This window comes from Anabrus simplex, chromosome 1 (genome assembly GCF_040414725.1).
Source record: "Anabrus simplex isolate iqAnaSimp1 chromosome 1, ASM4041472v1, whole genome shotgun sequence".
Lineage (NCBI taxonomy): Eukaryota > Metazoa > Arthropoda > Insecta > Orthoptera > Tettigoniidae > Anabrus > Anabrus simplex.
Window position 1 is genome coordinate 430952448 of NC_090265.1, and position 24777 is coordinate 430977224.

At 37.5% G+C, this 24777-nt stretch overlaps 2 protein-coding genes across 4 annotated transcripts in view; one reads left to right on the forward strand and one right to left on the reverse strand.

Annotated features, from left to right (window-relative positions):
- LOC136856906 (calcium uptake protein 1 homolog, mitochondrial) overlaps positions 1 to 24777 on the forward strand; it is a 359229-nt gene that overhangs the window by 87061 nt on the left and 247391 nt on the right. The gene's annotated exons all lie outside the window — the stretch shown is intronic.
- Positions 6344 to 23199, reverse strand: LOC136867005 (carbohydrate sulfotransferase 11). Its single transcript, XM_067144106.2, has 4 exons — positions 22924 to 23199; positions 18116 to 18325; positions 10753 to 11002; positions 6344 to 8612 (listed from the first exon to the last, which is right to left on the reverse strand). The coding sequence occupies exons 2-4, from the start codon at positions 18317 to 18319 to the stop codon at positions 7912 to 7914; spliced, it is 1155 nt and encodes a 384-aa protein (XP_067000207.2). The 5' UTR covers positions 18320 to 18325; positions 22924 to 23199; the 3' UTR covers positions 6344 to 7911.

The following is a 24777-nucleotide window of genomic DNA, read 5'->3' on the forward strand; positions in this document are numbered from 1 at the left end:
TAGAGCACTGACGTGCCACGTGTTCACTCACAAAGGATGTGTGATTATTGCGCGGGAACCTCGTTGCTCTAGCACTGACATCTAGCAGTGATTCCAAGAACTTTTCAAACCGTCCTTGTACGATGCCATGAGTTTTTATATTACTGTAATATTCCAGCTAAAAAGAAATATCAATTGTGACACAAATACTGTATAAGTCTGTCTTTGTCATTATCACGGTGGAAAACTCCTTGAGCGACCTGTGTCGTTTGAACATTCTACACGCCCTCTCACGAGTTAAGCACAAGGATGAGAACTATGTAGGAAGGAGAATAGTTGATCTGGAGATGGAAGATGTAGAACCAGATGGATGGATTGCATGCAGGAAGATCTTGCAGCAAAGCAGTTACAAGAAAATTTCATTTGGGACCGAGGGAAATGGAAACAACTTGTCAGAAATGTCAACCCCATATGAATGGGAAAAGAAGAAGAATTAAAAATAAAGTTTACTTTTTTAATAAATAATGATTCACCACCAACATCCCGTACAGCAGCAAATTCCGTGAAGACTGTGGAATTTATCGAAATGTGGTGGATGGCCCTAGCTGGTATAACAAGAAAACCAAGCAGACTGATTACAAAATGGCCACCTGTAACACTAAAAATCCTTGTTTTTAATACTGGTGTATGTTCATGCCTCACAAAAATATTTAGGCCTAAGGAAAGGAAAAATAACATAAAAATTAGACCTACCTTTTGTTGTTGGAATCACAGGCAATGCTGTTGTCTTCATTGCTGTCATCATTGGTGAAGTCTGGGTCTTCATTTTCTTTGTGTTTCCGTAGATCATCTTCACAGCACCGGGCAAGTTGGCCATGTGGTTAGGGGCACACAACTGCGAGCTTGCATCTGGGAGATAGTGGGTTTGAACCCCACTGTCGGCAGCTCTGAAGATGATTTTCCATGGTTTCCCATTCTCACACCAGACAAATGCTGTGGCTGTACCTTAGTTAAGGCCACAGCCGCTTCCTTCCCACTCCTAGCCCTTTCCTGTCCCATCGTTGCCATAAGATCTATCTGTGTCGGTGCGATGTAAAGTCTTCACAGCCATCTTTTGCATATGCTGTTCCATTCTTTTGAAAACTTATCTACGATTTCTGGAGTGATCAGTCCCCAAGCACACACGATGCAGTCTCAAATACATTGAAGCAATGGCTGCTTGATTTTTCCAACTTTGGTTGTCTCCTGCACGTTGTCCACCAGGGAGTTGGTGTACTGTAAAACCTTTTTATATGGTCCTTAAAAGGCTTGTTTATGGAGACATCTAATGGCTGCAAAACTGATGTAAGTCATCCTGTGATAATTGCTGGATGTGTTTCAGTTAGTGCCATTTGTTTTTTGTTTTTTGATTTTTACGCAGCCAACTAAGTGGCAAAGCTGTCCAGTACTGGTATAAGGATATTTTTTAATTTGTTAAGTAGGACTCTTGGGGATCATTCCCATACAGTTCTTCTCAAGTCTTTCACGAGATCCACCTTCATCCATTCTTTGTCCTGTACCTGGATGTGAATCCCTTTTGGAAAGGCTCCTTTAGGCACAATTTTTTGTTTGAAAATGCATTATGGTGCGACTTTCATTCCATCCACAGTCATAGCTAGCGTGACCACTTCATAGCTTCTCAGCTTCCAAGTTTTCCACTTGAACACTTGATGTACCTTCTCGGCCTTGGCTTGCCATAAATTCTAAAACTGAGATCCCTCAAATTTTTGCAATGTCACATGCTTTAAATTGTACCATTTCACACATTATAGCGAGATCCCTGTTTCTTGTTTCAACAATACACTCTTGACACTTTATCATCAACTTCTTTGTAAGCCGGGCTGAGTGGCTCAGACGGTTGAGCCACTGGCCATCTGACCCCAACTTGGCAGGTTCGATCCTGGCTCAGTCTGGTGGTATTTGAAGGTGCTCAAATACATCAACCTCGTGTTGGTAGATTTACTGGCATGTAAAAGAACTCCTCCGAGACAAACCTGCGGTACGTCAGTGTCTCCGAAAACCTTCAGAAGTAGTCAGTAGGACGTTATTATTATTATTATTATTATTATTATTATTATTATTATTATTATTATTATTACTTTTTTGTACTTTCCTTCCTGAGTTCCATGAAAAGATAGATACAGTCCTCTCTCACGAACTTAAGTTGTATCTTCTGATTACACTAATACCAGATAATTTCAGGCTGTATGTTGAATTCGGGAGATGCCACTCTTATGCCATTTTTCGACGAAAACTCGACAGCACTTAATTTAGAAGAGGCCATAAAACTCATTCTGCGATTACAGGTACTCATCTTCTTGGTTTTCATAGTACACGTCTAAGATACTGGACGCGAGAAGAAAGGTACCGTATAGTATGAGCCAAGCAGCTGAATACGGTAAGTGGGAGGAATTCATCAGTTTCCAAGAATTTTGTGCTTGACTCTCAAAAATTAACGGGGGTACTATAGGCAGAGGGGTCCTATTGCTCTGTAAGTACGGCGATGTGGTATTTACTAGGCTGTCAGAATTTTTATGAATGCAGAGGCTTCCTTTCGAACATCTTCATGTTGTGCAGCTATATTTACTAGTAGTGTTGAATACAATCACTGAAGATGGAAATGCTCAGAAAATATCGCACAGCATTGACATGGGCAGTAATTCTGCCATGTAGTGACATATAACCCTAACCAAAGCATTGAGGAATCTTATACAACACTCTGATGGTATACGCTGTTCGTTTATTAATTTTCATTGTCTTGACAAAGCCTCTTGCAGGCTATGCTCGTACTTAGACCGGAATATGTTGACATACAACTCCAGCAATAACTGATGTGAAAATAGGAAACCATGGAAAACTATTTTCAGGGCTGAAAGTAGGGTTCAAACACACCATCTCCTGAATACAAGCCAATAGGTATACAACCCCGATCAGCACAGCCAACTCGCATAATTAAATCTCTCTAATTTTCACTCCAGTTATTTGATTGAGTCATTCTTTTCCTGAAAGTTGTCTAACTTGTGTATAACCACATGCAGGGCCAATTTTAAATAGCCCGCTGATGCACAACAGTTTGATTGATTGCAGCAGGGTGCTGTGTGACCCAACAACACGATATACTCTGGCATTAACTTCTCGAATGATTTGATTAATAGTGTGTATGTTTACTTGAGAGGCAAAGACCATTTGTGATAGCTGTACTATGTGTTGTTATAACTACCAGCAAGTATATTTTTGTGATTGTGTGTAATATAAATAGAGCTTGCAAAGTTTACTGTGGAATAACATATTTATTTGTGTGATTGATTGGCAAAACATAAGGACTGATAAAGGAATTTGTGCTTGAAATTCCAGGTGTTAGATTCCCACAGAAGCTCATTTTATAGGCTAATTAAAAAATGGGGAAAATGGGATGTTTCACAACCAGAATGAACATTTTAAGTGCCAGATTCTTATGGCAGAGAAGTTGGACAAAATATGTGCTATCTTAAAACATTAATTTTCAAAATATCTATTTTGTAGTTAGAGAGGCTGCCTGGTGGAGGTGGTACAGGTGTGGTTGGTTCACCTGGAAGGACATGAGTTTGATTCCCCATCGGGATGTCAGAAATTTTAAGAAATGAGATTTCAATTTCTGGAGGTGCACGTGGCCCTGCGGTTCACTCAGCTTACATCATAATGAGTAACAGGTTCATTTCTGAGGGCCTGCGCTGAGATGACTCTTTTGGTTTTTTTTTTTTACTGTGCTGTTCCACAGACCTGAGTAAGTCTTAAAATCTGTTCAGATTGCCACATATTTATTAAAACTAAAACTATACAGAAAGCACAACAGGTCGCGAACTGAAACTGCATTAGCTAGACTACATTTCTGTAATTGAATTCTGTAGTTGATTCATTTTGGTAAAGTATACCCAGAGCTAATTGCCTATTCTGGTGAAACTTTGTTTTGTCAAAGTAAACTTGCAATATGAAACATATTCATCATCCATGAATGCAAGACTAATGTAAAAAATTCTACTTCTAAGCTGGGCCTGTGGTGCTCTGCTCATGCAAAACACTTTGTAGGGCTATTTGCCTTTTCAGAGACAATAATAATAATAATAATAATAATAATAATAATAATAATAATAATGTTATTTGCTTTATGTCCCACTAACTACTTTTATGATTTTCGGAGATGCAGAGGTGCCAGAATTTAGTTCCACAGGAGTTCTTTTACGTGCTAGTAAATCTACCGACACAAAGCTGACGTATTTAAGCACCTCAAATACTACCGGATTGAGCTAGGATCGAACCTGCACAGGAAACAGTTCACAATGGTGGATAGATTCCTAAGATATTGCAGCCTTTCTATGAGAAACTAATACACAATGACAAAGCTGTTGCATGTGTCTAGATTTGAAATTAAGCAGTTTATTTCAAGTTTTTTAAGGTTAGATCATTACAGATAGCATATTTCCACCCCACTCTTTTGACCTCACCCCTATATACTTGTATCTGTGAGTAAAGAAAATGGGTGTAGTTGATTTAAACTGCATACCAAGAAAGAGTTAAAACAAACTATTTCATGTAAAAAAAGTTTTATGACAAAGTGTGCTGAGTCATAATTATATTCACAAAATGTCAGTGATGCCTACAAGCTTTCAAGGGAAATTGCTTCCAGTATCTTTTATCATAAATGATTACTACATACATAAATTTTCATTATACTGTATTGTTATTCCTTTCAGCATTCAGTCTGCAAGCCTCTGCTAATTTACTAAATGCCCCTGCAATCCTCTGTTTGTAACTATCTCTGTGGCATTTTTAGTTCCATATCTTTCATCATTAAATCATTAGAAACTGTATCTAATCATTGTCATCTTGGTCCCTGTCTACTTCTCTTTCCTCCATGACCGAGCCCTGTCTCCTTCTAGGTAACCTATCCTCCTCCATTCGCCTCAACACCAAAGTTGGTTTATGTATACAGCTTCATCAGTAGAGTTCTTTCCTAACAGCCCTTTCTCCTCCTCCTCCATTCGCCTCAACACCAAAGTTGGTTTATGTATACAGCTTCATCAGTAGAGTTCTTTCCTAACAGCCCTTTCTCCTAATTCTGAGTATCCTCCTGCCACTGTTCCCACCTTTTGTACCAGCAATCATTCTTGCTACTTTCATGTATGTTACTTATAACTTATGAATGAGTCCACCCAGTTTTAACCCCCATGAAGCAATGTTGGTGTGAGAACAGACTAATGTTAAGATAGTTTTTATCTGGGAGCTGACTTCTTCCTTACAGAATACTGTTGACTGCAACTGTGAACTTACAGCATTAGCTTTACTGCACCTTGATTCAATCTCACCATACTTTCATCCTGGGAGAATACACATCCTAAATACTAGAAAAGATCTACCGGTTCTAATTTTGTATTCCCTACCTAACATTCAATTCTCTTAGGTTTCTTCCCTACTGACATCACTTTAGTCTAATTGACTGATTTTAATATCATATTCATTCCACCTACTTTCAAGTTCCAAGATATTAGACTGCAGGATTTCAGTACATTTGGTCATCAAGACCAAATTGTCGGCACAGGCCAAATTACTACATTTCCACCTAACTGAATCCCTCCCTGTTACTTCATGGCTTCCAGTAGATGATCCATGTAAACTATGAACAACGAAGGTCCAAGATTACAGTCATGTGTAACCCCTGTAAGTGCCTTGAACCAAGAACTCATTCTGCCATCAATTTTCACTGCAGCCCAATTTTCAACATAAGTGCATTTGATTGCTTTTAATAATCTACCCTTAATCCTATAATCTCTCAGTGCAGACAACATCTTTTCCCTTGGTACTCTGTCATGTCTTCTCTAGATCTACGAATCATAAACACATCTATTCCTCCCATTGCATTTATACTGACAGCCCCTCTATGGTCTGAAATCACACTGGTTTTCATCCAATTTACCCTAAATCATGGATCGAATCTTCCCTTTCAAAATATGCCAGTGAACACCTTGCCTAGTATACTGATCAATGAAATACCTCAATATTTGTTGCAGTCCTTCCTATTCACAGTATACTTCTTATATTTTTATTTGCAGCCAGCCATATGCAAGAGACAGCTAGATTACTGGAGGGTTGACCACCAGTTAGTGGTCTCTGAAATGGTTAGCACACTTGCCAAACTTTACCCTGTACAGTTCCATTTAATCTATACATCTAAATACATAAATTTGACTAGAAAATAAATTTTCTGGAGTAATTTTATTTTCACTTATTATTGCTTGTATAAAATTAGTCCCTAGGATTCAAGTTTTCTGTTTAGTAATAAAACATGATGTACACTCAGAAATCGTCATTTTATTATACAACATATTTTTGAAGAATAGTTACAAATTTTCCTGGGGGTTTTCTAGCTTTTAAAACTTTTATTCACAGCTTTATTACAGAATTTGTTTCTCTAAAGGTTAATAAATACTAAACTTTCATTTACAACAATAAAAGACCTAATAACTCAGTTGGCAAACAGGACTGTTATGCTTTATTTATTCTAGTAACATGATTGTTCTTCATAAACTGGCTTTTCAGTTGGTCCTATAAAGTCTTCAATCATTTTTGGTTCCTTAGTGTAAATGTTGTATTAGCCAAGTATTAGTCCGTACTTCCAAAAATAGCTTTGTATATGAATTTTTAATAGCGTACAAGACTGTTTTATAGGTGTTTGGGGAAATTTGTGTTTTATTGGTTCAGAAGTGTATCACATATCTCACTATGGGGGGTAAAGAAAGATAAATTCCAAATTGTGATCCATGTAGAAAAATATCGCTTCGGTGGTCCTATTTCCAAACCCTAATTTTACTACCAAGTACCAGTACTTAAAAGTAACTGTTGTGCTATTATCAGAACACTGCACTATTATTAGTCATTCTGAATTCGTTCAAGATCTACGGTTCGATTTTTAAAATATATATATTTTAATTGGACCTTACAGACAGCCTTTCCTTGGAATGTCTTAACATTTTAAAAAATATCAGAAATAGGTGAAATTTTGTGTGTCCCTTGAATGAAAAACTTTGTTAAAATATAGTGTATAAAAAATCTAAAATATCTTGTTTGCCCTTTGCCACTGATTACACTACTTAAAGCAAGGAACAGTCATTTTGTGACATAACTCTTTTTTCTTTAAGATATAAGTGAGCAATATTCCTTGTTGTTGTTAAACTCATTTTGTTTCCAGATATTAATTTGAAATGTTGTAACATTTCCATCAGTTGTTTTAAATGTAAATTATTATATTGTACAAGTATTTTCAAGAAATTGCTTATTATTTGAAATCTTAGCCATATCATGCTCCAGAAGCAACATTTCGTAAAAGCAGTTTCATTTCATGGAATGATTGTGAGGCATGAACTGCCTTGATTACGTGACAAAAAATTACTTACGAATATGTTTTTCATATGTGGAAGTTACTTTTTGAGAATATTTTTCTAAGAGCTTGGAATGATCTAGATACCATTGATCTGAACCGTATTTATGCTGTATTCAGCTAACTTCTTCAAGCATACCTTCTGCTGATGTTCAGAATTTACATAAAAGGGACATGAATAGAAAAATTGAAGTGAAATTCTTCAAGTGCTCTTAAAGCATGTTTTTATCAAAGTCTTTGGTATCTTAGTAATCAGTTCATTATACTGTATGAGCAATTATTCTTTTTATATTGGGTATTTATCTCCTATTTCTATCCTCTCCATGGGTGTGACCTTATACTTCATTTAGTTTTTGAAGTTTTATACCATGGCATATATTTCTCTTCACTTTATTGCTTTGTTATAATGTCCTCGTGGTCACTTGGAAACACCTAATGTTATGCTGAAGTTCCGTGCCCAGGAACTAGTGTAGTGGATTGTGCTACTCCTCTTTCTGAACCATTTTGAAATATTTTGATGCATTGTAACCAAACATTTCAAAGTCGATGCCATAAATTTGGTATAGTTTATTTAACTGTTCATCTGTGAGTTGATTGTAGTATTTTTGCACCAAATCACTTGTGGCTTTTCCTCCTCTTGCCTTGTTTATAACTTGCTTTGGCCTATCTTTGGATTTAGAAGGCATTAAGATTTCTTCCAGGCCAGCTCGATGGATAATATATTCTTCATCTCTTGTAAGAGTCTCTAATTTAGCTATCACTGTGAAATTAACATGACAAGGTGTACAGAAGGAATAATAAGGTGCCCAGTGTTCATCAAATTTTGGATGAGTTGTAGAAAGACCTGTATCAATCACATAACTGACAAACTCTGAGAAAGTTGGCCCCATTGCTGGTATTGTAATGTTACGTTCTGGATGGAGAGCAGCATACTCTTCAGTTTTGGTACGATATTTGAGCACCATCTCTCGTCCCAATTTCCGATAAAATCTATGCCTGAGTCCTTCTATCTTGTTGCGATATGCTGAAAGGAGCCTCTCAAAAGGCTCCCGGACTATGAGGAAGGATAAAGATTCTGGAAGAGCTGCTTGCAGCTGCTGAATGGTGGGCCGAGGAAAATGGGCTCTTGCAAGATTAAGTGGTGTCTTACGAGTGCGGCGCAGATAATATTCCCTGTAGCCAGCTAAAAAGAAAAATAATATTCCTCATTAGATCATGAATTCTATAATCTGTTAGCAGTATATTGTTTTGCCTGTAATTAGACTGTCTGGATAGTTACACTTATCTAATTGCTATTAACTCATAACTTTATAATTTTTATTCTATCTTTTCATAACATTTTATGCAGAATTGTTAATAACTTTGTTATAGCATGCTCAAGATAGAGGCTTTTGGACATGAAGTTTTGAAATATTCAATACCATTAAATGAGGAGCGTCTCTAAAGGTTCACAAATTTTAAGATAGGTCAAAATCGTGGAAAAGCTTCTTGTAATTTGTAGAACATACAATTAAAAGTGGATAATAATCCTGAATATTTTTTAAATATTTATTTGTGAAACCTCCATTTAGTGTTCACTTGAAAAATGAAATAATAATAATAATAATAATAATAATAATAATAATAATAATAATAATAATAATAATAATAATAATGTTACTGGTTTTGCATCCCACCAACTACTTTTACAGCTTTAAGAGATGCCGAAATGCTGAAACTTTTTCCCTAGGAGTTTTTTTTTATGTGCCAGTTAGTCTACCAACACAAGACTGGCATATTTGAGCCCCTTCAGAGACCACGGGACTGAGGCAGAATTGAACCTGTCAGGTTGAGGTCAGAAAGCCAGTACTCAGCCGTTGATTTACTCATTCCAGCCTCAAAAAAAGGGAATTTGATCCTTTAACACACAGAATACTGGGATATTTGTAATGTGTTAACTGCTGTATACCAGGCATTTTAGCCATATTTTGAGGCTTCATAACTTGACACTCTTTGAGCTAAATAAATTATTATTTATGTATCTGAAACTACAATTATCTGTCTCAGCACTAAACCAACTTGGCTCTTTTATTGTTGACACTGAAATATGAAAAATAATATTCCTCATTAGCACATAAATTCTGGAATCTATGAACAATATATTGTGGAAGATCTACTTGTAGCTGCTGGATGACAGGCTGAGGAAAGTGGGCTCGTGCAAGATTAAGTGATGCCTTATGAGTTTGATGCAGTTACCATGTTTTTGAGCTTATTATATTTTTAATTTATTTCAAGTCATGTATGTAATTTTTTTCATATTCACATCTAACATTGTTACATTAGTATCAATTCGCTAATAGAAAAAAATATGATTGCTAAAAGTAATCCTTTTTCTACAGTCCCAGTTAAGAAATTTTTATCTTTGCGTGATAAAGTTTGAAACATTTAGGTAAGCAGAGAAGTGTATTGTAGTTTTCATAATACCATCACATCTCTTTCCTTGGTCATTTTCCAGTCTTCTTTTAATGACTTTTCTAAGCTGACTTTGCTCTATTATAGGTCTTGCCAATTTCTATCACGCTATCTCTTAAAGAACAAGAAACTGTAACGCCATTGTAGAAGCAAGCGGGAAAATAAAACATGTGGAACCCGTGCTTGCTACTCTTCAAAACAAGCATTCATATTCTATCCGGCAAGGGTCAATGGTCCCTTCTAGCAGCAGTATAAAGAACTGTCATCTATGTTTACTAGAAGAGACTTTGACATATTTCCAGCTTGTGATGATTTATTAGTTAAGAAAACCGTATTTGCTGCGTATATGATGCCCGTACTATGTTAAATTGTGGGTTTGACAAAATTTGTTTGTGCAGTTTAAACTGAAGGTTTATTAAATGGTTCCACTATATATTTAATAGTATAATAGTCTAATTCTTTTGAAAGAGCTTTTACTCTCGAAACGCTTCATCTTCAACTTAGTTATTAATCTGTTGGGACATTCATCGTTAAAACTCCTTGACAACATGTCTGACCTGTTTACGTTATACCATCTTAGAGCAACTCTTGATAGTAATATTAACAGTTTTATTTATTACAACTAGTCACCATACAAGGTATACTGTTAATGAGATGATTGTTATCTCATACTGAAATGAGGGAGACAGTGTGAAATAGAGATCCAAAACAGGAAGAACAACTCTCCTTCCTCTGCTTTGTTTGTGACAAAATATTCACGGACTGCCCTAGTTTTAAACTTTGGATGTGGCCATGGAAGTCTTGATATCTCACCATATGAACCATATAGAGGTGGTTGTAGGTAGCAGTGCAAGGTTGTTTTTTTAACTTACCAAGCAAGTTGAAGTTATACATCCAAGTTGAACTGGCTGCTTTGAATATGTTGCACCACACCAGGCTATGTTTTGCATCAACAAAGAACTCCCATGCATTAGCTTGTCCCTTATTGTGCAGATTATGCTCGAGGCAGACATCCCAAACCCTTTGACGTCGAGCTTGTAGCTCTGTTTCCAAATCTTCCAAATCAACTCCTTCATCTTCCACAACATTCTGGCCAGGTGTCACCTTGAGTGTAGCTTCTTGCTAGAAATAATGGAATAATTTCATTGATTTTCTGATGGGAAAAGTAAGTTGTTACCATTCTGTGATACCGTGTTAACTTCTGTTCACTCTGAAAATACAGTATAGCAGTTATTGACAATATTGATAATAGGCAATTTTTAAACATTTTGAGTAAATAGTATTACAAATGTGCTACTCCTTGTAAATACATATGCCAATTATTACTTTTATGGCACATGTGAATTATGCCAATTTCTATGGCTGGATGCTTTTCCTGACATTCACTATTTCATATTTCTGTGGTGATTGGTAGTTTTATTTGTAATTGTAGAGATCAGACAGGCACTGAGCCTAAGTAATTAACCAAACATGCCAAAACTCCCCATCCGGCTAGAATAAAACTGGGGCCCTCCAAAACCAAAGGCCTTTATGCTGGCCATTTAGCTAAGGAACTTTACATACTCTGTAAATGCCAATAATGTTATAAAACTGGGTGTCGTAAGAAAATTATATTTTAAAGGTATCCCATGATTATTAAAATATTTGTCACCAACAGAATTTTGGGATTCTAGGATCAATTTGCAGTGAAAATTGAATTTACTTGATTTTATGCTGTTATGTCATGATTTTCTTCAGTCCTAAATGGAAGTATATATTTCTCTTGATGTAATACTTTATCCGCTTTTAAGAAATGCGAACCAGATATTGGCAGGGTATTGCTCCAAGTCTTTTGTACCAATGATTATAGGAAACGAAACTAATTTCTGTTCCTAACCTATATTACTAACAGCACATTCATGATTGTGATGTCTACTTAACCGTCACACAACTGCCTTATAGTATAGGTTTAACGTCCCCTTGCATATGACTGGGTAGCAGCCATTGCAATGTAGAGGGCATACCCACTTAGAGTATGGTTCCAGTCCCACACCAGGACTATTTGATACGAGAACTGGAAAAGATCCAAAGGAAAGGAGCACAATCTGTTTTCAGTGATTTCCACCAAAGGATTAGTGTTACAAAAATGTTGCAAACTTTAGTGTGGGAAGACTTGGGAGTAAGAAGATGAGATGCTCGATTATGTGGTATATGTTTTGAGCTGTCATTTCAGAGATGGCGTGGAATGATTTTAGTAGACGAATAAGCTTGAACGGAACTATTAAAAGTAGGAAAGAAGTTGGAATTCAAGAGGACAAAAAGGGACAAATATTAATTTATAGGGTAAGGAGTAAGGGGTTGGAATATGTTATCAAGGGAAGTGTTCGATAAATTTCCAAGTTCTTTGAAAACATTTTTTTTTTTTTTTAAATAGGTAAACAATTGCTAGGGAATCTTCCACCTGGGTGACAGTCCTACATGCAGATGATTGATTGGTTGATTGATTGAATGATTGATACGTGGAATTAAGTTTTACTCTTAGATTATCAGAATACTTTGGTCATCTTTATGTAATAGTGTGTAATATACACTAGCTAATCAAAAGTATCCAGACACCCCTGTACACTAGTAAACAACAAACCGGTTGGCTGTGTGGTTAGAGGCACATGGCTGTAGCTTGCATCCGGAAGATAGTGGGTTCGAATCCCACTGTCGGCAGCCCTGAAGATGGTTTTCCGTGGTTTCCCATTTTCACACCAGGCAAATGCCGGGGCTGTACCTTAATTAAGGCCACAGCCGCTTCCTTCCAACTCCTAGGCCTTACCTATACCATCATCGCCATAAGACCTATCTGTGTCATTGCGACATAAAGCCACTAGCAAGAAAACAAAAAAGTAAACAACAAATGATGCGTTGTACCGGTATTAGAATGTGCACAGTGGTTTGTATTGCTCATTGCCATACTGAACAACATAGTTAGGTCAGGTGAGCTTAGTGGCTTCCTACCTGGAGTGTGCCACGTGTACTGAAACTCGGGGACCAATGAACATTAAAAATGGTGGTGTGAGAAAATCATCGCTTCGAAAGAATCACCAGGAAATTTCTAAGTGGTACGCAAAGTACAGCCAGTTCCGTGACTGTGCGCCGGGAATTAAAAAGAATAGGGTTTCATGGTCAAGCAGCTACCCATAAATCAAATATTTTTCCTTAATAAAAAGTAGCGCCTGGAGTGATGTAAAGAGTGATGCCACTGAACACTCTAACGATGGAAACATGTAATTTGGAGTGATGAATCATGGTATAAATTGTGACAATCAGATCGGAAAATTTGGGTACGGAGAATGCTCAGGGAATGCTATGTAGCTGAATTTTAATACCAGCAGTGAAGTTCAGAGGAATTGGAAGTATGGTTGGGGAATGTTTTTCATGGCATGGTCTTGGCTCTCTTGTAAGATTGAATATCACTTTAAACGCAAAAGGATATCAACACGTTTTAAAAGCTTTCATATTGTATTCCTTTAAATACCAGTTCAGTGATGACCATTGTTAATACCAACATAACGCTTTGGGCCATAAAGCATGCACTGTAACCCATTGGTTTAAGAATAGTAATATTCTACAACTGGACTGGCGTGTCCAGAGTCCCAACCTAAAGTCAATAAAACATCTGTAGGATGAGTTAGAACAGCGACTTTGTTTCAGATCCCATCGTCCATCATCAAAACGTTCTCTGGCTACAGCTGTTCAAGAAGAACGGGATGCCATTCCCATGGAAACATTCAGACACCTTGTGGAAAGTCTCCCCAACAGAGTCATGGCTGTGATAAAGGCAAAAGGTGGACAACTTCATATTAATGACCCCTTGCGGGTGGGGGACGCACATGTAGAATACACCCGCGGTATCCCCTGCCTGTCGTAAGGGGCGATTAAAAGGGGCAACCAAGGGATGCTGGTATTAGAACCATGAAACTACTATTGATTAGTACCATCACGCGGGGAACACCATGGTCGCCTTTACTTACGAGTAGTACCACTATATTTGGTACACAATAGGTTTGTGATTAGTAGCAGCAGAGAGTGGTTCCCCTGTGGGTTTCCAGTACCCGTGATTAGTACCATTGTGAGAAACACCACGGGTCTGGGCATTGCCTGTGAGTTGTACCACTATATGAGCGACACCGTGGGTCTGCGTTGCCTGTGATTAGTACCCACTACGTGAGGAACACTACGGGGCCCGTGGGACCGGCACCCGTGCCTAGTACACCTAGGTGAGGAAACTCGTTGGTTTGTGTTGGCTATGAGTGGCGCCATTGTGTGAGAAACGCCATAGGTCTGCGTTACCTGTACGAAGTACAATACTTGTGATTAGTACCATCTTGTGTGGAACACTGTGAGTCATCGCTACTTTTGATTAGTACCCCAACATGACAGATAGCATAGTTCTACTTTACTCGCGACATATACCATTCTGTGGGGCCTTAGACATGGATTTTGCACCCCTTTAGACATCCAGCATCCGCGGTTCAGGTTTCTGCTTTATGAGTGGTCCCTTGGTCAATAATAAATTATATATGATCCTTTTTTTGAGTTGAATCCACTCATTTTTTTGTTTGCTCGTTTTTTGTTGTTTTTTTTTTTTTGCTTCATGTCCATCCATTCCTTCTTCATAACGATTTTTTTTTCTTTTGGTCAGTGGATGATTTTGAATATTTTGTTGTCATTTCATTTCGTACCATTAGGGGCCGATGACCTCGATGTTATGCCCCTTTAAACAACAAGCATCATCATCATCATCATCATTCATATTAATGTTGGCTATTTCCAGATACTTTCGATCAGGTAGTGTATTCCTATGATAAATAACAAAATATTATTTGTATGAATAGAAGTTGGTAAAAGGATAAGGATATCGGATTTTAATGGTATTTGTGTATCAAGAAAAACTTTGATAAACAAAACCATACCCAAGCCCATTTAATAATAATAATAATAATAATAATAATAATAATAATAATACCACCAAATAGGTTAGCTCGGAGCATTGTGATAGGGCCAGTTTAATGGGTGCTAGGTCGCGAGATAGCTGTTCGCCATCTTCAGATTGGTTTTCTGTGGTTTTCCATTTCATCCCCAGGCAACTACTTTGTTCCCATTCCTAGACTGTACTATTTCGCCCACCGAGCTCTATAGCCGCAATCGCTTAAGTGCGGCCAGTATCCAGTATTCGGGAGATAGTGGGTTCGACCCCACTGTCGGCAGCCGTGAAGATGTTTTTCCGTGGTTTCCCATTTTCACACCAGGCAAATGCTAGGGCTGTACCTTAATTAAGGCCACAGACGCTTCTTTCCCATTCCTTGCCCTCTTGCCCTTTCCTGTCCCATTGTCACCATAAGACGTATCTGTGTCAGTGCGACGTAATGCAACTTGCAAAAAAAAATTTCGCCTATACGCACAGACAACACCCTCACACAGCGGTAGATGTAGTTTGTCTCCTTGGGGTACATGGGAAAAGGCAACTACAGAACTGGTGAGTCGAACATGTTCTCGGACACTCCCAGCACTTAAAAAAATGCTGTACGCTAAAAAATATAAAAAATGCCAAGCACGTAGGTTGCGCAGTTCAACTCATGTAGCTGTGATCTTGCATTTGGGAGATGGTGGGTTCGAGCCCCACTGTTAGTAGCACAAGATAATTTTCTATCACTTCCAATTTTCACACCAGGCAAATGCTAGGACAGTGTCTTAAATAAGGCCACGGTCGCATACTTTCCAGTCCATGCCCTGTCTTATCCCATCGTTGCCTGAAAACCTCTAGAGTTGGTGCAGTATAAAACAAATAGCAAGTAGTAGTAGTAGTAGTAGTAGTAGTAGTAGTATGGCTTCAGATACCATGTGCAGGAATTTTCATTTGACTAGGTTGCCAGCATGTCAGTTTTGACACTGTTTTTCTATATCAGGTGGTAGAAAGTGGATCTCTGTAAGGCATTCTGTAACTGAGTTTTAATCATTGTCTGATAAAAACGAAATGTGTCACCAAAGATATTTTATATATCAACATTGTACAACATGCATGCGAAATTGACTCTTTTTCCACCCCTTTAAACATCTGGCTTGCAATCTTGGAATCAAATGATCCCCAGTGATAATTCATGTAGGTCCTACACACATATTAACATAGTTTTCAACAATCATGCTATTTTGTGGTGAAAATAGTATGATGTCCTCTCGATCAGTCACTACTGATCTGCATTTAGGGCAGTCGCCCAGGTGGCAGATTCCCTATCTGTCTCATAATCTCTTGCATCCATTTTATCCCATTTATGTATCATACAGAAGTCTATACATGTTTCACTAAACCCCTGAACTGATTGTGTATTTTTATATAATCCTTAGGCAAACAGAAAATAATACTATAGACTAGCTTGAATCCAGCATTGCCTTTTAAAGAGGGATAAGACAAAAAACAAAGTTTTTGGGACAGTGAAAATCAATTTTGTACCTGAAAAGAAAAAACTGCCAAACCACCATCTGAAGAAATTAGAAAGGAAAATTGACTGAAGGAATATCCAAAAATTGTAATGTTGACTATTTTTGTTATTCTTAGTTGATTATTTTAATTGAGACAGACAGACACACACACACACTCACACACACACTCACACTCACACTCACACTCTCTCTCTCTCTCTCTCTCTCTCTCTCTCTAGAAAAGAGAATATGAATACAGTAAATTGAAATTTGGTGATGAGGTTAGTCAGAGGAGTGACAAGGTGAAACATGGACAAAAACGACAAGAACAAATTCCACATCTTTGCGTACTGTTATATCCATCAATGGACATTTTCCTTACCAATCCAAGTTCATGTTCTGTTTATTTCAAGTCTTTAATGAGCTTTCTGCTGCTTACCAGCTTCACGTAGGGTTTGGAAATCAATACTTGTTGAAGGAGTTGTTCATCAAACTGAATGATGGAAGTATGAGATTTGGCATAAGTTAAACAGATAGAGGAGAGGAAGAACAAAAGATGAAAGGTTTAGATATGGTAAAACACTAGGAGTAATTTCAATAAAACATGTAAATTTCAGTCACAAAATATTGAAGTACTAAATACTTGCTACTTGTAGGCAAATAGGGTTTTTGGACCTCAAGAGAACAAAGATCAGTCTTTAGCAATTATGGACATTTTATTAATTTTGGAGGCTGGCAATATGTTTTTACTCCTTAATTTTTTTAGGCAGCTGTTTAAGTGGACTGTCAGAGCTATTTTGTTCGATTGTCTCTCTCCTCGTTGTTTAGTATGCTTTGTCTTTGGCAGCCTTTGTTTTTAGGAAGCATAAAATAAGAAATATTTTCAAAGTAAAAAATCAAGATACTGTACCTGCTTAATTTCACCTTCATCACATTCAAAGTCTTATCATGAAGCATGCTCTTGACTGTGAAAGTGGCTAGTTTCTTAAAGTATTGTACATAAAAACATTTTTTATTTTACCAAGATACAATTTAAAATGCATTGCATTTCATTAGCATGATGACATTTTAAAAGTAATATGTGTTAATTAACTATGAAGAGAAAGCCTATGAACTTTCTCTCCGAATTGTTTGTTCTGATATAATTGGTTATCTGAGGAGTGCAGTATTCTGGAAATAAATCCCTTTTCTACCTGTCCTAGATACATATAAATTATGTATTAACCCAGACACAAACTAAGGTTTTTTTTTTAAAGGTATGTTTTGCTGGCATTAAGGTTCAGAAAATAGAGAGTAGAATCATGAATTGAACATCATAGAACCTCTTTATGATTAACTTTGCTCTAGAACCCAAAAATGGGCATTACAACTTGCTCTGGCTATAACACTTCAGGAAGAATGTGTCACGATTTGTCCCGAGATGTTACGACTCCTAGAGAGAAAGTCTCCCAAGTAAAGTTGCAGCTGTCATAAAAATGAAAGATAAACCCTCCCCATGTAAATGTAAGAAATATGTTTCACAATTTTTTCGTGTCTGGATAAAATTAAACGTAGCTAAAAGATAAGGAAATGAGATGTGCAAATCTGAAAATAAGATATAACATGCATTACTAGGGTAATATAGCATGAAACTTTCACAATTTTTGACATTTGTTTCATGCTTTCGTGGTATGTTCACGTACCTACTATACAGTTATTATAGTTTTGCTTTTAGTTCATAACTAATTACTTCAGATGGAATTGTAAGCAAATGATAGTGTCTAATAATAAAAGTTTTACTTTGTTTACCTGCAGCAATTTATGTTTGACTTTGCTGTAATTGTGGTTAATACTTGTGGTAAGTGCTGCATCATGTTGAGCCGTTACAGCACTGCTACCAAGCAAGAGACAATAACCTGTCCCCACTACCAGCAAAATAAAGACCTGCAGCACACTGCGGTAACGATTGATTGTTCGTAGGAGCAGCCACAGCCAACGGCAGATGCCTCTCATATCATCCTGTGAAATGAAAAAAAGCATATAGATGCACATCCAAATTTTTTCAACACTGTGTTCTTATTTAATACAAGCATTTTTATGCTATAATAATGTAATACTATACATGCACCTGTGTGCTTTCTTTTTATTCTTGCTGCGATGATGCAACGACAAAACAATGTGCAAATTTCATCACAAGGTGTTCAAGAACAAACTTCTGCTTGTGAAACATTTTGTCAAGTATTTTAAAAATACATTTCACTGTAATAGAAAAATTTTAAATGAGAGAAAATTCCACCCTAGGCACTGCCTAGGTCATCAAGGCCTAAACCCCACACTAATAGAAGACACATTGCTCCATATTGTCATGACCTCTGTGATTTAAGATATGAACAATGTTATTTCCCTCTAGGGATTTATACTTTGTTAGGAGCATCGTGGAATGCAAAGTTAGTCTGACATCACTTATTTCTGCTGTGCTCCTCTCTCTCTCCTGACCAACCTTCATTGACAACTTTTTAACCTTTATTCTTTAATGAATCCAGTGGTTTTAGGTTTCCAAGACCTACGAAGTCTTATTTTCCTACACATAGGTATCATTGGTTAATAATCGTGTTTTTCCCTTTAAAGCAGTTACTACCTCAAAGGAGATGCTATTATATACTATACAAGCAAACCTTGCATATTTTCCTCTTTTTGGCATTTAGATACATTTGATTTTATCTTACTACCGGTATTTAGCTGAATATTAGTGACCGGGATTACACCTGTGTGTGGTTGTTCAGCATGCTAGTAAACAGCTATTGTGTGTTTTACTACTTATCAGTGAAGTGTTACTTCCCAGATATCTAACAGTACTGGAGAGTTTAAAGTGTAGGGAGAGAAATATTTGTTAATCTAATTATGATGTGAAGAAGGCTGTAAGTTGAATATTGGCTGAATGTCAGTAACCTTGGAGTCCAGTAGTAACCATTTGAGTTCTTCTTTAAAAAAAAAAGTAGTAGTTATTCCTATTTTGTATTTTCCTAAATCATAGTTGCTATATCCTAGGTGCCGTCCCTCTGTGGGGGACACCCACAGTATCCCCTGCCTGTCGTAAGAAGTGACTAATAGTGGCCCCAGGGGCTCTGTACTTTGGAGCGTGGATTGGCGATCATGGGGCCCTTAGCTGAGACATGGCATTGCTTCCACTTGTGTTAGGCTCCACATTTTCATGTATCCTATCCAACCTCCCTTGGTCAACTCTTGTTCTTTTCTGACCCCGACGGTATTAGAGCACTCAAGGCCTAGGGAGTCTTTCATCATTTTCACGCCCTTCATGGCCCTTGCCTTCCTTTGGCCGATACCTTCATTTTTCGAAGTGTCTGATCCCTTCCATTTTTCTCTCTGATTAGTGTTATATAGAGGATGGTTGCTCAGTTGTACTTTCTCTTAAAACCATCACCACCAACACCATCCTAGGTGCCGAACCATTGTCAGAGGTTCCTCGCCCAGGATAACCTTCGTGCCCATGTTTATCTCCTGTGAACATTTATTTGAAGCTGTATTTATCATTTTGAAAGATGTCATTGAAATAGGCTGCTTTCCTGCATTTTGTGATAGAAGACTTTATATGATTTACTGGCACGATGTAGTACCTCCTTGTTTGTGACATGTTCTACCCATGAGATCTTGAACATTCTGCAACTCATCGGACTTCCAAGGCCTGCAGTCAGTTCATTGACCAGGCTTTTAGTGTTCATGTCACGCCGTTGAGTTCTGAATCAGAAGTCTCAGTTGCACAGATATTTTCAGAAACACACTTCTTGCTATGTTAATTCTGGTTTTGATTTTTACATTTGGATAATCATTTGTGTATTAGCTAGCATCCTGGCTTTTAAGAGTGTATGTTTACCCCTTAGTCCCGTTTCTTGATACAGTGTCAGGAATGTGGTGAGATGAATTTATATGGCATGTTTTTACAGTGAGATGCTCTTCCTGCTGCCAACCTCAATTGATGAGTTAACGAAGATGAAATGAATGATGGTAAATGAAACTGGATAAGGTAGTGGAAGGAATTTGCTGTGGCCTATGAGTAGGAACTATCCTGGCATTTGCTTGGAAATGAAAATGGGGAAACCACAGGACATAATAAATTTTCCATTATAAATTGTCCAGTAACGGACCATTTGTATTGGTATTCTAAATTTACTCATTCAGGACAAATATTTCAGGTTCCCTATGGGAATCAACATCTATATCTGATGGCCAGGCAGGCATCAGTTTTTGGTAATGAGACAGTCTCTCATAGTGCATTAGCAATGCCAGTGGCTCCAAATAGCCTACACAGTGGCTTCCACGGTATGCACTAACCATGCATCTTGGAGGGTGTGCTATTTACCAACTGTTGAGCCCGACTTAGCACACTGGGGTGAAACGCTGGCAGCCAGGAATGAGTTAGCTGGAGAATTTATAATGTCCAATAACGAACCACTTATATTGGTAACGTACCACTTAGTCAAGCAGCTCGTCTCCTTTCTCCCAAGTCTTCCCAGCCCAAACTTTGCAACATTTTTGTAATGCTACTCTTTTGTCGGAAATCACCCAGAACAAATCGAGCTGCTTTTCTTTGGATTTTGTCCAGTTCTTGAATCAAGTAATCCTGGTGAGGGTACCATACACTGGAACCATACTCTAGTTGGGGTCTTACCAGAGACTTATATGCCCTCTCCTTTACATCCTTACAACAACTCCTAAATACCCTCATAACCATGTGCAAGGATCTGTACCCTTTATTTACAATCATATTTATGTGATTACCCCAATGAAGATCTTTCTTTATATTAACACCTAGGTACTTACAATGATCCCCAAAAGAAACGTTCACCCCATCAATGTAGTAATTAAAACTCAGAAGACTTTTCCTATTTGTGAAACTCACAACCTGACTTTTTACCCCGTTTCTCATCATACCATTGCCTACTGTCCATCTCACAACATTATCGAAGTCATTTTGCTGTTGCTCACAATCTTGTAACTTATTTATTACTCTGTACAGAATAACATCGTCTGAAAAAAGCCTTATCTCTGATCCACTTCTTTACACATATCATTGATATATATAATAAAACATAAAGGTCCAGTAATACTACCTTGAGGAATTCATGGTTTAGATTACACGTAAAACTGGAGGGTCCACAGCTATGATCATGATATCAACAGTTACATAAAACTACAAGCTTGCAATTTAGATCCCTAGCAATTCCACTGTCAGCTGTCATAGAGTGCCTGAATGTCTTGAATAGACAGACTAGAGAAAAGAAAAGATACAATTTCCACTGTGAACCAGAAGGTGGTACTACTACATATCTGCCTGTCAAGCCCTCTGAAGTGAACACTCCAACCAACCCTATATGTGACACTTCCAGTATTAATACCACTTTAAGGCATAGATAAGACTGACACAGGTCATTGAGTCTAACAAATTTGTTCTGACCTGCACCAGAAAATGTATGCTTTGAAAACGCTGTTTTCTGCCAGGGATGAATTTGGGTTGAAATTTTACTATAATATAAATTAATATTTATTTAATGATACTTTTATATTAAATGAAGCCAAATGTTCAATGCTTTTATTTGCGAAGTGCATTGTAGACATATTTAAGAAAGGCTTCAGTTCGGAGAGTGTTAGTTAGAACTTACCTTAAATGTTATGATACTCAGGAGTTTGGAGAGAAATGTTTAGATGTTGGTTTCTGTTATTAATGTGAGTTATGTTAGATTTTAAATCATGTGGAAGAATATGAATTAGGCTACTATTATTACATGTAGATGCCATGTTACTATCATGATTAGTTAGAGAAACAAATTCCATGGAAGTATTTGGGGAATTTTATCCTACTTCAGATTTTGTGTGATTGTGTTACAGCAGTGAACCAAAACCAGGTTTATTTACTTCAGACTAGGTACTATTTACAACTTTTATTATACAGCACAGGAAGGTATGACTTTAAAATTAACATTGGATACTGTTGTTATTCTAAAAAAATGATGTTGGAGTAGTAATCACCACGGGTGATATAATCGGTAATGAAGACAGGCTTCGAACCTAGGACTATATTTCGTTGCATTTTATCGATTTTTAGATGTGAGGGATATAACTAAAGGAAGACGAGTGAATTGCAATAGAGCTGCTATCATATGACCAACATTCCTAGGCGTATTTCTCAGTTTAAAATCGACTTACGATTTTAGACCTTTTATTGCGAATAATTTTCATTACCTTGAATTACGCCACATTCTTACAATCACGGATGTGTGTTTTACTTCATGAACAGTTTTCATATTGAAAAGAGAAAAAGCCCTTTGATGAAACAAGTTTCTCCCACTGTTAGCTTTTTACTACCTTGTAGTTCTAATTTTAATGTGAACGTCTACTGTGTTAGAAATAACGTTTCTGCAGTTGTTTATTATTGGATCTCTTAATTCTTTACTCGTTCTCTTGACTGAAAATTGTGTCAACGTTCTGTCCTTAACATCAAGGTTTATCTTCCACATTTTCCCCCTTAATAGATTCACATGTTGCATATTTATTTTTGTTTCCCTTGTAAATATGACAACAGGTTCTTATATTCGACTTACCTGCCATATAACTACTATGACAGCTGCGTCTCTCCTGTCAGAATACTCGTTAGTTGCGTGCTAACGTTTTTGCAGGCAGACTTAAAACACGACCTACGTTGACCGTGCCGCACTTAGAACTACCGGTACACTCATGATTCTTCGCCCGGCGGGCCACACTTGTGAGCGACTCTGTTCGTAACAATTTGCCGTCGCCCGTCTGTTCGTCCACTCCCTCTATTCTCTCCGTTCTCTTGCCCCTCCGCGCCGCTCCACTTGGCAGCACCTCCCCGGTCGTAGTAGCCCTCGCACAAGCTGACGGGAGAGAAACTGAGAATGCGCGCGTTCGTTGCGATAGCGCTCCGAATAATATATTTTCCAGATCCCTCCCTCCTTTCCGGTTCGTCCTCTCACAGTCAAAATGAGTAGTGTTTGTACATCAAGTAGGTCGTTATGGCTTTCCGAATCGTGCATGTTAAGTTTTTTTAAATGAATTTGTTAAATGGACTAGAACTCGTTAATATCAGTGTAATAATTTGATAAGCAACCCATGTCACGACAAGGTTTTATTTTATTGCCTGTGAACCACGTAATTCAAGTAGACTACTTCAGTTCGTTTTTCCTCCCGCGGAAATGCCACGGAAGTTAGTTTTACGCGAATCTGAAGTAGAGGAATAGAATAATAATAATAATAATAATAATAATAATAATAATAATAATAATAATAATAGTGGTATGACCTCAGCTATCATGCTCCAGACGTTCTGAAGTGGTGCCGTCTAGGCGGTCTGCCTACCAATTCCGACATTTCGATTGTGCTGCTATCTAGCAAGGAAAGCACAATTCTACTGAAACGGATACCGTGGCTGAATAATTTGATTTTGTCTAGTGATTAGTGCGTCACTAGAGATCTGTATTTAATAATATGCCAACAACAATGACATGTAGTGCTAAGATTTTTGGCCGTCGTTCAAAAAATATACTACGTCAGCGGAGCTCGAACCCGCAAGCTTATGATCATGAGTCAGACACTACCACTGATCCACTGTGGCAACCAGCATAGGGATGAAATAATCAGTATGAAAATTGTGTATATTTTTACCGGAATTTGAATTTCGGCAGATGAAGAGAGGAATACTCAGACTCAGGACGTTCGGCACGTTGAGTGACCCTCAGCGATTCTGCCGTAGTTTTATCCCAGCTCCTTACAACAGAACCTTTCAGAATGAAATCGATTTTATGACCCATTACGCCTGATGTAGGATATAAAAATAAGCATATACAGTAAATTATAACTGCTGAGAACAACAAAAGTCATAAAAACCGGAAGAAGGTTGCAATGTTAATCGTTCTTCATGTTTGGGTATTTAGAACATCGCCCAAGACAATTTAATATGGAATAGTGTTTCATCATCATCATCATCATCAAGAGGTTCGTCCATTCCTTCCCTCCAGTCGGAGTGGGGGGGGGGGGTAGGTGGGCCACTAGTTATCGAACATACCAGTTCTTTGGCCATTGAATAAATATTTTATTTATTGCTTGAGTATGGTTTGTACATACAGCGTTAGTAAATTTGGTTGCCCCGGTGCAGAGGCAGCCGCAAGCCCGCACCACACCTGCCATAGTTGACCCCCCACTGTTTATTGAAATCTTCAACAAGGTTACATTAATGCACATCACATAATTTGAAATATATGTACAATTTCAATTATACTTTCGAGTTAATAATATTGTTGTAAACATTTTAAAATATTAATCTCGGTAAAAAGAAGATATTAAATTTAAAATCAAAATGTAAATCATACGTATCTGTGCAAAAGACTTTTAGCACTATTCATAATTAAAATTATAAATTGAAAAACAAAATAAACAAT